Genomic DNA, 16,823 nt, shown 5'->3' on the forward strand with positions numbered 1-16,823 from the left:
GTGTATACTGTAGCGCTTCATCTATAGATAGTCTCAGCTGTTATGCATGTCCTACACATTCAGTCCGCGGTATGATGTATAACCACTGATGCTCTGCTCTCATCTCTGTTGTGGTTCTGGGTCCCTTGTTAGAGTCGCAGTCCAGATGAGCCCATCCATCAGAGGGGTTTGATCCTTGTCCTGCTGGGTTGATTCTAAACCCCTCATGCTGCGTGGAGTGGCACTGAACCAATTCACCATCTGCCTGAGTCGGGCATGGTTTCCTCCTTCCACAGTCACCAAGCAATGCTTGAAGGTGCACGTGTGATACTGAGCCACCTGTTCCAAATAAATAAGGGGCAACATTTCACCTTTACAACTAGATAAAAAAGCCAACTACAAACTGCAGAGCAAGAGTTTTAAAAATTAAACTTAAAATTAAACTTAACTGTTGACTTACAATAACGGTGCCATCTTGTAATCTTCACCTGTCGGCCTATAGTTTACATTAGCCATCTTTGTGTTTTTATGTCTCTTTGAATGTCTGTGTGTTTTATTGGCTGGAGTCCGGGATGGCAGAGACAAGGGAGCGACTTCTATTTTTCTTTTTGTCCTTCTTGGGGGTCGTGCGTTTACTCCAAGGGACCACCTTCTGCCAGCGGTTGTGGCTGCTCGGATTTGGCAAAGAAAACCCCAGCACTGGGTGTCACAGCTGGCTGTTGGAGCGCTGGGTGTAAGCTGTGTAAGGGCAGAAACAGAAAGTTTGCTGAGCAAGTGGGGAGTCAGGGTAGCTGTCCCCCGGGTTTCGAGCAGGATTTGCTGGGGTTTCCTCTGGCTGAATTCAAGCTAACTGCTAATGGAAGTGCGAAGCAGCATCCAGGTAGCAGTGAGGACGAGGAGTTTCTGCTACTTTGGATTTAATCCAATGAACAAACTATATAGTGCACACTAGACCGTGGATGTATGACTGACAGGCACTCAGGGCAGCTCTACTTGGTTCTCTGATCTCTGGACTGAGGGTCTATGGTGAGTTACTATCGCCTTTCAAAGAACAAGTGGTATTACAAGACAGGACGGGCCGAGGCTAGTAGGTTAGCATGTTAATTTCAGTAGATTTCTTTGTAGAAGTAACTAGCTGCTCATTTCTTGTTTTATCCTTTGGGTCTTCCCAGGTGACAGACTCACTGACAGATATGACTAATTTAGATGTTGCTTGTAAACATAATTAGAGCTGCAATCTGCAAATACATTTTTTTGATTAATTGATTCGTTGTTTGGTCTATGAAAAGTCAAAACATTAACCTGCAGAGGTGTGCAGAACAATGCCATCTTTGATGGCTGCTCTGCATTACTTTTAACAGCCAGTGTCCACGTTCCATAGAGCACTGAAAGGAATCTGTTCCTTATTCCCCATACATGATGGATGCATGAGGTCTCTACATCCAGAGGTTTCTGGAAGGTAATATAGTCGTGCGATGAAACACTGTGACTTCACATTTGTTATGTGTCATGCTTTTTAAATCTAAAGTGAAGGCTTTAAATTAGAAATTGGTACAGTCTTACGTGTATTGGGTCAGCGACCAAATCCAATAAACAATGAAGAGATTTCAAAGTGCACGGGGGTCAGTTTGAATACAATCCCTAGTTTTACTTTGTCCTTCTCTTCCACCCTGCACCTCTGTTCTCAACAGTCCGCAGTGACCCAGGAAAAAACTCATCCATCAATTTGACCATGTCCCGCTGTGCCCGTCATTACAGTACATGCCTGAGGGGGGGTGAATGTCCTGGACTGTGGCACCATGAGACTGCTCTAAGCCCAGAGCCATCTGGCTACGCTACATTTCCCAAAAGCTTAGTGTGATTTGCATTTCTGCATTTCCCTCTGGTGCCTTATATACGCTATGTTTGTCTTGTGCTTTTATTTCATCCCCTCTTTAACAGTGACATTTAATGAGATTATATAAACTTCACAGTTCTGTACCTCCATTTCTGCAAATGTCTCCTCTCCTGCTTCCCCCCTCTTCATTTAAGGGCTCCAACTTATTCCTGTAAGGTTAAGAAACATCACTGAATTTGAGGACCATCTGGTTGCCAAATTCGTAAAGTACTAAGATATTTTTTCCGTGTTAGTGCTGCCTTCAGTCTTCAGAGCCTCTGTTCTCCTCCTCTCTGTGCCACGTCATCAACTTTCTGACCATGGAGTGGGGTCAAAGGTTAATATCAGTACTTGTTCTCACTAGAAATGAGCTGTAAAATGTTTATATTAGTTTTGATTACAAGATAAGAGAGCAATTTTTCTCACAGTCTCCAGCTGAGGAGCTTTTAAAGTGACTCTGCTGCTTACCTGGGCCCATTATTATAAAACCATCTGCCCTCGTCCCAAAAATGAAATGAGTTTGATCTCTTTTTCCATCTCCTTCCCCCGGTTCATTTCTCCTTTCATTAGTGGTGATTCTGCCTCCATATGTCTACTTTGATAACAAAACATGGCAGGAGTACAGCACTTCCCAAGAACTGTAGCTATTGGTGGATAGCAGATGGATGATGTCCATGTTCCAAGTTGCCCTTACAGGGATCAAGTTGAACTGATGTTTTCAAAACATACACATCTGGTTGCTGTTGATTATAGTGCACGAGGTTATCCAACTATGGGGTGAATTGTTTTTGGAATAAAGTCAGTCAATATTTTAGTAAAGCTCTATCACACCAATTTGTTGGCTATGGTTGATAAAGTGGCAAATTGCTATGGTTAACAGTTAAATGTGTTGGCTCAGTTTGTTATATATTAAAACGTGACAGAGAAAGTTCTAAAAGCTTTAAAACAATTTTAGCTGTTATTTACAAGTGCTTATATCTGCAAACTAGTCCTGGACAGTTTGTCAGAGCTGCTCCTGAGATTAAAGCTGCAGAGCCTGGACAGATTTAGAATATTCAGTTTTAGCACTCTTTGAACATGTGCATGAAAAAGTTACAGCAAAATAATTATGAAACTTAAACCCCTCCAAATCTTAGTTTGAAATATTTTCAAGACATGGGACCTCACTTTTGAATTTCCTTTTTTAATCTCTCTCACTTTTACAATTAATTCACTAAAAGAACACCAAACTGTGTCTTCTTACAAGGTAAAATAATGCTCTTTTTCTTTATAGATAATCCTTCTAAAGATGCACTATAACAGTCAAAGATAATGCAGTAAAAGGTAGCTCCATTTAAATGGAATTTAAAATGGCTAGGATTCTAGGATTATCATTATGTTGCTTGTTTTGGTACGCTTACATTACTAATCAAGATAAGCATGATAACCAATGTACTTTATTTACTATAATTAATTGATGCTTGATGATATGATTCCATGTAAATTTAAAAAAAAAAACACATTTGTATTGCTTGTTTTTTAAGAACCTCTGACTCTTCAAACCAAACCAACATCATGTAAAACACTTCTTTCTGATCTGCACAGAACATCCCTGGAACTTTTCCGATATAGTGCACTAAATCTGACATTATATGAAATTGGTTTGTTATAAACTGAAGTTTGGAAAAGTCAACGGAGGTTGACAATTCGTCACTACAGTCTTTTGCAGCATGAGGCAACACTATCATTAATACATGGAGCAGGGCGGCGCAGTGCGGAACATCACAGACGTGAAGTGCAGGTGGACTATTTTAGTCCACATCATCAATCATTAAAACAAGCCACTGTATAGACGGACATGGGTGGACAGAAAGACAGGAAGGCAGCAGATGACATGCAGCCAGGCGCGTCCATTATGAACAAGATTTACTATGAAATATCTTGCATGTATCATCTGAAAATTCAGGTGTTGTTTGCTGGCTGAACAGAAGTGTGATAAACATCAGACTGACTGTATGATACTGGTACGACATATTACCATCAGGTACACAGAGAGGCTCCATCCTGACTTGTAGTCTACTTATTATTAATGGATGCTCAAGCCAGATGAGGAAATGAGTACAGTGAAGGCACCTACAGGTGAGGCACCCAGTCTGCCCTTGTCCGACTCATCTATAAACCATAGAAAGGGGCCCATTATCTTCTGTACCCATTTAAATATTTAACTATCCATACTGCAGTACCCAATTGCACTGCTGACTGTCAGTGGTTTTATCTTATGATGGTGTATGCAAAGCAATACACTACTTAATTAACCCTTACTCATCAATTTCCCCCCCTTGCATGCAGCAGCAGGCGCAGTTCGACTTAAATCATGATTTATTTGGCGCACAGGTACAATCTCAATCCTTTTTAAATAGAGGAATTTAAGGTTTTTCCTAGACAGCAGGCACACACAGTCAATATCACAGCTCTGTTTGATAGCTGCAGTGGGAAATGTTGTATACAAAAGATTTATATACAGGTGTAAAAAAAAAAAAAAGGAGACAAGAAGTGTTGTTTAGCCTTATGATTCAGGTCTGATATTCCTGGTTGATCAGGATCAAACTCCAGGGGATCACATGAGTTTTCAGTTCAGATGTTGGGTAGTAATCCTGTCTAAATCTAGCTGTAGTTTCGGCAGTAGCCTGCTGGGCTCAGATCAGATCTGTTTTGTTCTTTTTTATTTCAGTGTCAAACCTTTTCTTTTTAACATGCTCCAAAACATTAATTAATTTCAAAACACACTGCCAGTAACAACACAAGACCACATACTGAAATATAGTTTATATTTGAGAAAATATAGTGATAAATATTTCACATGCCTACAGTTTCCATATGTAATGTCACAAGTGTATACTGTCACATACCTTTACATTTTATGGTAACCTTATACTGTTACATGACATTCAACTGAGGTGCTATTCTTTAAAATACTTTAAACGGCAACAAGTACTTTTTGGTTGTACTTTTGGTTTATCAGATCCTGTAATACATTACCCAAAGAAACATCACATTAAAACAGTAATTTAAATTCACAAAATCCTTTCATGGACTCTGTTTTTTGTTGTAACTGATAATTTATACATTTATCCATGTTACATGAAATATATATCTTGCATCTGGTGAGGTCTCTACCTTCTCAGAACTGAAAACCTTTTCCTTACCAGTGTTGCAGTGGTAAGGCAACATGAATGTTTACAATAATGTGAATTTGGTGAGGGATTATCACACCCAGGCAGTGTGTGTCCTGATATGTACTATTGCCCTTGAGACAAAAAAAAAGGCTACTGGGAGCCCATATGTTACACTAAATCCTGTGACGGAGCTGTTCCGAGCTTCTACTGAGAGAGACAATATAAAGATACACATCTGGTTATAAGAGCATATTGAATACAGAAATAATGCAATTCCAATAAAACTGTGGTATGCTGGGTATATGGGATAACACACATACATATTTCAAGATGGCAGCTTACAGATGTAATGTAAGATAACTGGAATTGAAGAATGCATGAATACCCACATGGAGTGAATTACACAATGGAGGTTCACGAAAGCTGAAAGCTTGCTGTATTAGCCGGAGGTCAGAAAAGTTGATCAGCAACTCGTACACTTCTTTAAATATAATTTTGACCTATCCCAAAAACAGTATGTATGTATAACAGCACCAGCAGATGAGCAAGTTTTCATACATAAATTCATACACATATTAAAAACTAAGAAGGAAATGCTTCTCTTTTTAGGCTTTGTTACATTCTCCTTTGGCCTGTGATCTTATAATGCATTACAATGATTGATAATAAAACTTTCTATGAGATTATCAACCTTAAGGCAATAGTTTAACATTCAACATATTACATTTTTTACCCACTTTCTAACTGAAAGTTAGACAAGAAGGCCAGTATGACTCTATGTAGAATAAGCCAGCAGTCAATTAGCTTAATTTAGCATAATGACAGGAAACAGCTAGCTAGCCTGGCTCTGTTGTAACACTTACAAGTCCAGCATACCAGCACCTCAAAGAATTACCATTAACTTGGCCAGAAACCAGTAACGTCCTTGAGGAGTTATTTTTTAAAATCATTGAGCAGTGCCAAGCTAGCTGTCTTCCTAATTCCAGAACTTATGCTGAGCTAAGCTAATCAGGTGCTGGCTCTAGTTTCATATTCAGTGTACAGACATGAGAGTGATATAGATCTCCTGATCAAACATTGTACAACGAAGAAAAAGTATAACTCCCAAAATGCCAAACTATTGCTTGATTACAATCATACAAAAACAACGTATTACAGCTGAGGTGAGATAGGACATGGTACTCAGTCACTTTTATATTTAGAAAAATCCTATGCATTGTCAGATTAGGAAAAAGTAATTTAGAATTTTATCAAAATGTTCTATCATGTATATATTTTCTACATGCTGACCCTGAGGATAATACTGAACTACACATGAGATGGAATTCTGCTACCTTTACTAATGTTATCCTATGGCTCAGGGAGGCATACTGGCAGCAACAGGAGGACCTTGGTTGTACGATGCAAACCATAACCATTTCAGTGTGTAATTTAAACAGAATGTTTGCTGAGAAGAAACTAAAAACAGACAGGTTTAGATTAGCAGACAGACACAAACTGGCTGCTAAGTAAAAAATGTGAGCAAAAGACTCCACTGCTTAATTAAATCATGCCTTGGGGGAATTAAAACGAAACCTGTGCTGACTACTGATCAGCTGCTGGTACTGATTTGTTTCATCCTGCATAGTTTCGATAGAAAACTATCGAGAAGAAGGGTGAAAGAACCATAGCTCAGCTTTTGAGGCTACTTTTAAATTGGTGTTTAGATAAGAAACAACTTCTGAATAACAACATTTCTAAGGCTGGAGTGGATGAGGAAGGTTTCAATGTTTCTGTAATGGCATGCATAACATAAACTGTCCTCTGTTTAATGGGGCATCTCTGGGTAAAAGAAGAACCTTCAAAGATCACCCCTTAAAGAATTACTAAACATGCGATGAAAGGGAAACTGAATATTCTAATCAAAGGGACTGAACAAAAATAAAGGGGGATGGTATGTTTTCTTTTGGCTAAGGGAAGGGTAGTTGGACTTTCTAGGAGGGCAGAGAGTGGTGTTTTACCCCCCCCCCCCGATTCATATTATATTTTATCCCTCCCTTGATATAGGTAATCATTACTATATAAATCTGTTATGCAACTCAGTCCCAGTGTGGGTTATACAATAGGTAATAAGATATATAACTTATCTAATACATAAGTCTGATCTAATTGTTTTTTTTTTTTCAGTTGGAAGATGGGGTGGGGTAAAGATATTACAGCTAAAGTCCCCATCTAGAGCCAGTGTTTGGTTTGTACGGTCTGGGCCACTCTAGAAATATTGCAGTGCAACATGGCGGACTCCGTGAAAAGGAAACGTTCCCTATGTAGATATGAAGGCTCATTCTAAGCTAACAAAACATGATTCTTAGTCTCAGATGATTACAAACTTATAAAAACATAGTTATGAATATCATATTCTATTCCTGCAAAAGATCCCCCTAAATCCTACACACTGGTCCTTTAAATTAGGGTACACAATTAAACAAGATGTACCATTTCAATATTGTGAAATATTATTTTGAAATATAGTGGGGAGGATGCCGTTTAATTTTTTTATTCAAAGGGAAGGTCCAAAAACAATATGAGTAACTAGGGGGATTGTTTTCCTTTTTAAAAAAGTGAAAGACAAGATTTAACCCCCCCTCCCAACGCCAATCATTTTCATACAGTCCCTTAAGGTAAATTTATTTCAGCATGAAACCAAGTCGCACTTGGTCAGGTTTCATTTCCAAGTACTGTTTGCTTCGGAGTCAAAAAACAGCATTGGGTGATAAGTGCGTTGACACTTAATGTGATCAATATGAGATCAAGGTAAAATATACTGTCTATGTGAAAGAAAAGACAATGCCACAAATATTCAGTAATACTGTTACATTACATATTTTGATCTGAAGTCTGACGTGTTCTTTGGTATCCACGAAAGATTGTGTGACTGAGGTACAGTACAAAGCAATGCGGCATGACCACATGTTTTCATTGCTTTTCTAATACTTTGTAAAGACCTGCATTGTTTGTCAATTACACCACAAAGCAGAGTTGTAACACACAGATTGATGTCCTGTGTATTAACAATTACTTGGTGTAGCTAATGTGGTTTTGGCTTGGTGCTGCAATAATCAATTTCGGCTGCAAGACACACCAGCAAGCATGCCACACCTAAGCACACACAGACAAGCACAAAAACACGCACACACTCACACACTAGGTATCATGACAACAGTTCAGTGAGGTGTGTAGTGTGAACTGGGAGACTCATCAATCAGGCAGTAGATTGCAGTACAGGGCTAACAGCTGCCAGTACAACAGCACAGATCTGCTGTTAGTTAGCTGCCAATGTGAGTAATGTTTCTCTCTTACAGTTTCCATGTGCACTTCACTTCAGGATCCAGGTAATGTAACAAGTGAATATATAGTATCAAATGCTAAAAAGGCTCAAAAGTGCTGCCTTACCTTAATCAAAAGTTTGATCAAGGCTAAAATGGCTTGCTTAATTGCACTTGAAGGTAAATTATTTGGGTCTGATGATCCCAAATCCAATCTATCTATCTATCTATCTATCTATCTATCTATCTATCTATCTATCTATCTATCTATCTATCTATCTATCTATCTATCTATCTATCTATCTATCTATCTATCTATCTATATAGGTCTGCCTCTGCTCTTGAGGCTAAATGTCAACTTTGCAGCGGATTTTATTAAAAAAACTTAAATAATAAGACTCGTTGAAATATCACACAAGCCCTGGTTTTTACGTTGCCCAAAGCAACAGCCATGTTCATCCTAGTTTGACCCGTGTGTCTTGGCTGTATAAAAGGACCTGCAGCAGGATGGCCACGTCAATTATGATCTGAACTGACCCGCAAACCCAAAACTGAGCCGGGCTTTCGTTCGTCACGAAGTAGGTGGTCTTGAAGACGTCCCCCGCGGTCCACAGCAGCACCATCTTCACACTGGAGCAATGGGGACACAGAGAGGTGAAGGCGTGAGGACAGGGAGAATTAAGGAGTTTTTCTCTCAAAGGAATGATTTGACATTGAGGATACTTTGCATAAATACTGGAAACAGCTAACCTGGCTCTGTATGAAATCACAACGTATTATTTGTACACTTTGGTTTTAGTGTGGATTAAACAAAGAGGATATAACTTGTTAGTGAGCTTAACAGATTCTGGTGGGTAGATTTTTTCACAACCTGACAGAGCCAGGCTAGCTGTTTCCCCATTTCTAGTATTTATGCTAAGCTCAGCTAACATTTCCCTAAATGCAAAAAAGTAAAAAAACAACAACTATCAGCCAAAAATAAGTAGTTCCTCCCTTGCACATTTATCTGTGAACGTTTGACAGATTTTTTAAAGCATCTTTATTTAGTTCCTGCTGTATTAGAAACTGCAGGGCTGCAGTAAAAAAAATAATCAATGAACAGGGTGAAGTTTGGCTTAAACTACCAATTGATCATCACACCAAGATAGAAAAAAATTAAGGAAAGAGAAAGACACACCAAGATTGCCTGTCTGAGAGACAAACAGGCTGAGAAGAAAGACCTTGAAGAAGACACTAATCATCTGCCATGCCGGCAGCCTGATGACAACACAACACCCTCAGGGAATCCTCTGAAACTTTATCACTGCTTCTTGTTCTCCTCCACTCATCACTTTCTGTCTTGTTTTCATCCTTTATCATTTTTCTTTCCTGTGCTATTATTCGACCCCATCCTTTTTGTGATGCCGGCTCAAGCATTTATCGTTATGTTTCTTTAACTCTTATGTCTGATTCATAGTCCTGTAGCTGTGGTGCTGTGCACCTATGCATTCAGTGCGGGCACCTATCATGTAGCATGGTGATTCTTTTTGATTTGGAACTGCGGTTTCCAAATCCTTTGTCAGGTGGTCATTGATTTATGTGATGGCCACCATTCAATTGTTCCACTTCAGTTAGACCTAACGCAATTCCATGGCTGAAATTGGACGATAAGGAGAAGCTCATGTGCCTAGAATAAATAAAGTGGTTGTTGTTTTCCTAACAGGATGTGAGGTACTTAGCCAGAAAAACTAACCTCCCGGCTCTGATGGCCAATTAAACCTCTGCAGCTTCAGGGGGGGCCTAGCATTTTTCAGGAGGTGCGCGGTGCATCTCATCAGCTCTCTGCCAGTTACGCAAATCATCTATGCTGCTCTGCACAATCTTTACCACAGAAATATATATGAGGCATTACCCTTCACAGTCTCTGCCCTCACTCCTACTCCACCTACTCTCTGCTCCCTCCTCTATTCTTGCTCTCTGGACAGCAAAGCCCCATAGGGATGAATGTAATATGAGTTTATTCTTTTTATTAGGGATGACTGGGCTCGGGGATGGAGCAGGACCATCAGTCATCAATAAGACACAATGTAAGGGTCAGAGAGGGGCAAGGGAGAAAAGAGACAGAGACAGAGACAGAGAACCTGCAGAGGACAGCATTTATCTAGCATGCAGTACGAGGGACAGCACGAAGACAACACCACCACCAGAGACATGGCCCTCTATGAAAGGGGAGGAGACCTCTGTGAGATAGATATGGAGGATGAGTGCGTATGGGGGCAGAGGCAGCCTAATGACTTTGGGGACAGCTTGTCCTGTGCTATCCTTGAGCTATCCTTGCAGAGCCATGTCAAACCTCTTACTCTCCCTGGGCTGCCTCCAGGGCCCCGGTGAGGAACCGAAATATTTGCAGCAAACAATCCTTCCCTTGCATGGAACCGAGGTCATCATTATTCAACAAATCTGTGAATGTATTAAATCTAGACACTGCATGTGGTATCGAAAATGTGATAAACAACTTAAGACTGACTCAGGCTGCAAACACAGCTCTGCTGGAGAGCTACATGGGCTGAAATAAAAAATATATTTTTTGCTAAGAAAACAGTTTTTATGTCCTTGGTGTGTTCTTTTATCTGTTTACTTACTTTATAAAAAAATGTAATCACCCAAAAAAAAAGAATTTCATTTTGGTTCAGACCTACAATGTCTGTGGTACATAGTTATGAACAAACGAGACATGAACGCCTGGTTAAAAAGCAAATGTATCGCCGGCCTTAGTCCCGGCTGTGATTTTAGCACTCCATACATTACTCCTTAACCATCAGCAATGGTGCATCTTGGTGGTGTGTCCTCTCAACATTTCTCTAATAATTTTACACCATGACTGAAGTTAATAAGTTTGCTGATGACACAACTCTGGTGGAAAGTAATACAATAGGACAAAAAAAATATCATTTGCTTTTGAAAAATGGAAAAGTGGTACACATGGATGTCGTCATCAGTACCATTATAGTTTATATTTCCTTACACAAAAAATTAGAATAACACTATAACTTAAAAAAAAATGGATTGATTAGCAAGATAACGCACCCTTGATGATTTTTTCTCGCTACAGTTGGCGGGAAATGACCAGTAACTTATGAAGGCTTATGTTAGCAAACTTATAATCCTGTATAAAAGAAATGACTGAGTCAGTTTGACCTTCTTTGTGACTCTTCTGTACTTTTGCTGCTGTCACACTTTGTTTTATTACTTACCCTTACCTAGCCAACTATACAAAGCCAATCTGCTTCTGTCAACACACACGCCTCTTCCCTCTTCTGTCCTCCCACCTCCAATTTAACCACCTCAGGCTTTAGCAAGAACCAGGCTATTTCCACCTCTCCCAAAGGATGACCAAGGAGCGCTTGTTCCGAGCACATCTGAGTCTCACTGATGTGTTCTGCTCCCCTAACAATTTAAACCATCAGGGTAAACATTCCAAGGTTTGATTGAATTGCTCCAAAAATAAGTGTGCTAAAGAATTTAAAATCGTTATGCTTTTACTTCCTTCTTCTCTAAGCTGCTGGCATCCCTCAGGGGAAATAATTGCTTTATGTTTCACTGAAGTTTTTTGTTCCTCAGAGAGCACCCTTTGCTGAAATTTGGATTTCTTGTTTCATCTCTCCTCATTTTTCCAACTTTGTTCTTTTCTCCGTTGTCCCGCTCAACTGTCATCTTTTCTTTTTATTTCTACTGTCATTGCCTTTACTCCGCTCCTCTCTTCTCTATTAAAGGGAATAAAGTCAGTGACTTTTATCAGCTTCAACTGCACACCATGATAAAGTCAATAATGAAGTCGCATTTTACAGCACAGAAAGCTAGCTTGTTGGAACAAATTTTCCCAAAAATAACTTGTGAAGAACATTCCATTTCAAACAATGTAATTAAGAATAATACTGTCATCTTTTTTCAAAATTCATGTTACTGTATAAACACGGGAAAGAAAACTCAAGATTTATTGAAATTCAAAATGAACAGTGTACAAGCACAACAAGCCATACCTTGTATTCTAGAGGGGAATGTCCATCTCCATCTCACCCATATCAGTAAACTATGGTACTGTTCTCTAAACTAACACAAAATGGAGAAAATGAGTGAACAGTACTGAATGGATAAACGTGACACGAAACCAACCGAGCGTTGGTAATGTGAGGAAGCATCTTGCGTTCCTCCCCATAGATGAATAAATAGGAATGAAGGTAATGCTAAAAAAATGTTTTGTTAATGTTTTGCAAACTTTGTTAAATGCTAATTTACCTAGTAACTAGCCACTAAAGTGAAGCAGAGCAGCAGAAGTTTAATTTAGCTGACCTCTTACTTAAAAATGAGTGCAGAGCTTTATTGCTCGCACAGCTGCACAAGAGAGCACAGCTTCTCTCCCTATTGGAAAAAATGGCTTTCTCTATGTGATGTTGAACTTGCACTTTTAGTGTGAAATCTCTGTTCAAGATGGTTTCTTGAAAGAGTGTCAGCACTGAGACTGGTTGGTTGCAAAATTATTGACAAAACAAAACAAAGAAGTTGAGTCCTATGGAAAATATGAGTCTGGGACAGGAGGTGAGTAAAAATGTATTAATACCCTATTAACATATTAATCATTTGTGGATAATTTGCACTATATAACCATAAAAGTATCAGTAGTAGAAGAGTTAGATAATGTACACATGCAGCTGGTTAGAGCTGCAAATCAGTGAATAAAGTTGAAAAAGGAGGACAAAGAAGCAGAAAATGAGAAATTATCTTTCGACAGAGAGAATTATTTTATTCAGAAAAGGCAATTTTTATTGTTTTCTACCACTTGAAAACAAAACTTTTTTTCACATCACTCAGTTTTATAACATTGTCTCCTCTGTTTCACTACTGTCGTCTAACTCATTTCTGCTTTGTCCTCTTCTCAGCCTCTGTCTAACCTTCCCTCCCATCTTTTGCCCTACCTCACACTCCCAAATTCTCCGTTCCCCCGTTGGCTAATTTCTTTGCTCAAGAGACGGCAAACATCATTAACGAGGATGAGTCATTAGCAATGTAATTAAGCAGGGCGGGTCATCTGTACAAAAGCACTCTCTGCAGCAGTGCAGCAGAAAAGAGACAAAATGCCATTTGAGGTCGTTCCTCTCTGGCAGGAACACACACACACACACACACACACACACACACACACACACACACACACACACACACACACACACACACACACACACACACACACACACACACACACACACACACACACACACACACATTTTATAGACTCTGTCTGTTTGTCATGCTAGTCTCATGTAGCTCCATCTGGTCGAGATACCATTAAATGTGAGACTTGTGCCTCAGTTGACAGGTGATGAAAGAAACACATTGAACACAGAACAAACACTTGAACTTGGTCGAGAGTGAAGCTTTGAGTGTCCACAGGGAGAAGGAGTTATTATGGTATTGATTTAGAAATATTGACTGACTGATTACCTCAGTGTCACGCACACATACATCAACCAGCATGTGCGCCAGTTTGCTTTAACTTGCACCAAGACACATTAAAAATGCAGAGCAACAGAAAAAGCAACCAATGAAACTGCTCATTAGCTTCATGCTCTCACCAAAGCATATACACACACAAGCATACACACCCATACACACACACACAAAAAACACACACTGATGCACACACATGCACTCCCACTGACTAATTTCAGCTCAGCCCGGACAAGTCTCTCATCGATTACTACTGACCTGACGCCTTCATCTGAGCAAGTGGCAAAACATGAGAGAGTGAAAGGGTGGAGATGGTGAGCTGCATACTTCAAGGATGGAAAGAAAAAGAAGGGAGCTTGGAGATGGATGAGGGAAGATGGAGGTATAAAGGGGATGACAATGTATCCGGGCAGGGGGACGATAAATCTAGAAAAGGATGAGAAAAGGAGCCACCCTGATAGTCAGAGAGTAACAGGATAGGGCAGAGCAATAGAGGAAGGGAAGGGAGGGGGTGGGGGTCTGATTGCATGGTGTGATGGCGGTGTCGTATGTGGGCCAGGCAGCAATTGTGCTGTGTATTGAACGAGTGCTGTCAGGCCGGCTATTAGCTCCTCTAAGCGGCTGGAGTGGACAAGTGGAACACTACTACAGGAAACATGGCTGAGTGACATTTGGAAAGAGCGACAGGGAAGGGGGGAGGGGAGGGAATTAAAAGGACATGAGCGTGGTTCATGCATTTTAGTGATTTCCTGGCCCAAATGTTAGCAGTTAGTTGCCTGATATTTAAATTTCACTTTGTGAAACAGCAAAATTAAGGTCTAAAATAACTATAAAGCTGATCCAATGGTAAATTAGTGTTAAATGAATTTACAACTGTTAAATACAATTATACATGCTGTCTGTAACAGTATATTGTAGCAGAGGAAAATGTTTTAAATCTATCTACCTAGTGCCAATGTTTGGAATTTTGTTCAATTTATTTCACTATAATCTCAAAACTTCAGTGTTAAAGGGTGTTAGAGGGTCCCGGGACAGAGGATGTCGCATGTGTACAGATTGTAAAGCCCTCTGAGGCAAATTTGTAATTTGTGATTCTGGGCTATACAAAATAAACTGAATTGAATTGAATTGAATTAAACAGGCCCTATTATGCTATTTTCCGGGTGCATATTTTTATCTCAAGTTATAGTTACAACATGTTTACATGCGTTAATGCTCCTAATCTGCCTTGTTTTTCTCATCATGCTGTCCTGCACCACCTCTTCTCACCCTCTCTCCGTTGTAGCGCCAGAGCCCGTCTACGAAGAGCCTGGGCACTCCCTATACGCCCCATTGTACCGATTTTGGTTGTAGTTCCATGAGACATCCACTGGGGGTGATCGCGGGCGAGTCCAGATTGAATGGGAGTCTATGGGGCTAAACGGCTAATTATGCCTCTTTCACCTGCTTGTCGTTGAAATATCGCAAATTTTATTGTAGATTCCGCAAGTTCAATATAGATTATGGTTCAAAAGTCAAATGAGTGAGTACTTATGTCCTTTCGATTTCTTACAGTTTGGGCCGTTGTTGGCCGTATACGCTAGCATTCTGCTAATGAATGCTGATTGGTCAGGGACGGACTTGCGACTGATTACGACCAGAGACCCCTCTTGACGGCATCTGAAGCTGAAGCGCATCGGAAACATTATCTTAAGGAGGACTTTCCGTCGAAGTTATTTTTGCGTACTGTATTTATATTATATATATATATATATTATACTATTATATGTTAATAAAAGGAAGTGCCGAAGTGATTCAGAAACTGCCGTAAAGCAGTACCTCTGACAGTGTGACGTCATCGCATTTTTTGAACACCTTTTTAGAACAGATACGTGACCTTAAAAAATGCAATATTCAGCTGAGTTTATTATTTTAGCCCCACCCTTTGATAGCAACTTTCAAATTACTTGACAAAAAATTACATCGTGAGAAAAGTGGATTCTGAGGATAAAACCCCGTTGGCTCCCATTCATTCTGGACTCGCCTACGAGCGCCCGTGGTCAAAGATTATTACTGCAACCAGTCCGGAAACCCGGAACTAACCCGCGAGTGCCAGTTCTCCTCATATTAGACATTCTCTGGTAGCGCTTTCTCCTCCCGCCAGAAAGCAAAGTCTGCCCTGATTGGCCCTTGATTACGTCACTTGTGTGGTGAAGAAGAGAATTCAATCGAGCCGTTTCAGGCAGCTCAGGAGCTTCTGAGGGGGAGGATAACTCCTTTTAGGCATGGACTTCAGGTTATACACTCTATCGACCTTTTACATGTACAAAAATATATATAACACACTAAAGGAGAGGGAAAAAGTGGAAAAGCATAATAGGGCCACTTTAAGGAATGTTGGGCAAACAAGAAAATACACCATTTTAAATCATTTAAATCTGTTTGGACATTTGTCATACACATTCAACAATAAAGTGATTCATCCCTCCACAAAACTCCTCACAACCATAGATCTTCACTTTATATTCAAATTCCCAAGGTTTCTGGAGAAGCCTAATACCTCAATCTGGATTACAGTGATACCTGTGTAAATAGTGCATAAAACAACACGCTGGTTACATAATGTAATCTATTGGTTAAGCTATATAACACTTGAAACAATAGGGAGTGGAAGGCCAACAGTCTGACTGGTACTGCAGCTTGTGGATAAAAAGTTACAGATATACCTTCTCAGAACAAGTACTCCATTAGGTTTACACTATTCTATGTCCACTTTGCATATTTTAACTTCCCTGCAGATTGCTAACTGTTCTCCCCTCTCTAACCCTCAGCTAGTTTATCTGTACCAATCTTTCTCTGATTTTGTATTCAATCCACACACCCTCCATCACTCTTTCGCCTTCTCGATTTCCCCCCCTGTCTTCAACCTGCTTATACATCTTCATCCACAGCCCTACTTCTCTTCTCTGCCTCTACTACTGTCAACTGTTTTCCTGTTTTTATCTTGTCCCAGCCTCCTCTGCTGCCTTCCACCTTGTTCGCTGCCCA

At 39.9% G+C, this 16,823-nt stretch overlaps 1 protein-coding gene across 2 annotated transcripts in view; it reads right to left on the minus strand.

Annotated features, from left to right (window-relative positions):
* Positions 1 to 8,627: 8,627 nt before the first annotated feature.
* Positions 8,628 to 16,823, minus strand: part of si:dkey-246g23.2 (solute carrier family 66 member 2) — a 46,638-nt gene continuing 38,442 nt past the window's right edge. For both annotated transcript variants that reach the window (XM_054620254.1, XM_054620255.1), the window contains exon 5: positions 8,628 to 8,942. In XM_054620254.1, coding sequence (XP_054476229.1) covers positions 8,768 to 8,942 — 175 coding nt within the window. In that variant the 3' untranslated portion in view covers positions 8,628 to 8,767. The remainder of the gene's footprint in view (positions 8,943 to 16,823) is intronic.

The sequence above is a fragment of the Anoplopoma fimbria genome, chromosome 19, assembly GCF_027596085.1.
Source record: "Anoplopoma fimbria isolate UVic2021 breed Golden Eagle Sablefish chromosome 19, Afim_UVic_2022, whole genome shotgun sequence".
NCBI lineage: Eukaryota > Metazoa > Chordata > Actinopteri > Perciformes > Anoplopomatidae > Anoplopoma > Anoplopoma fimbria.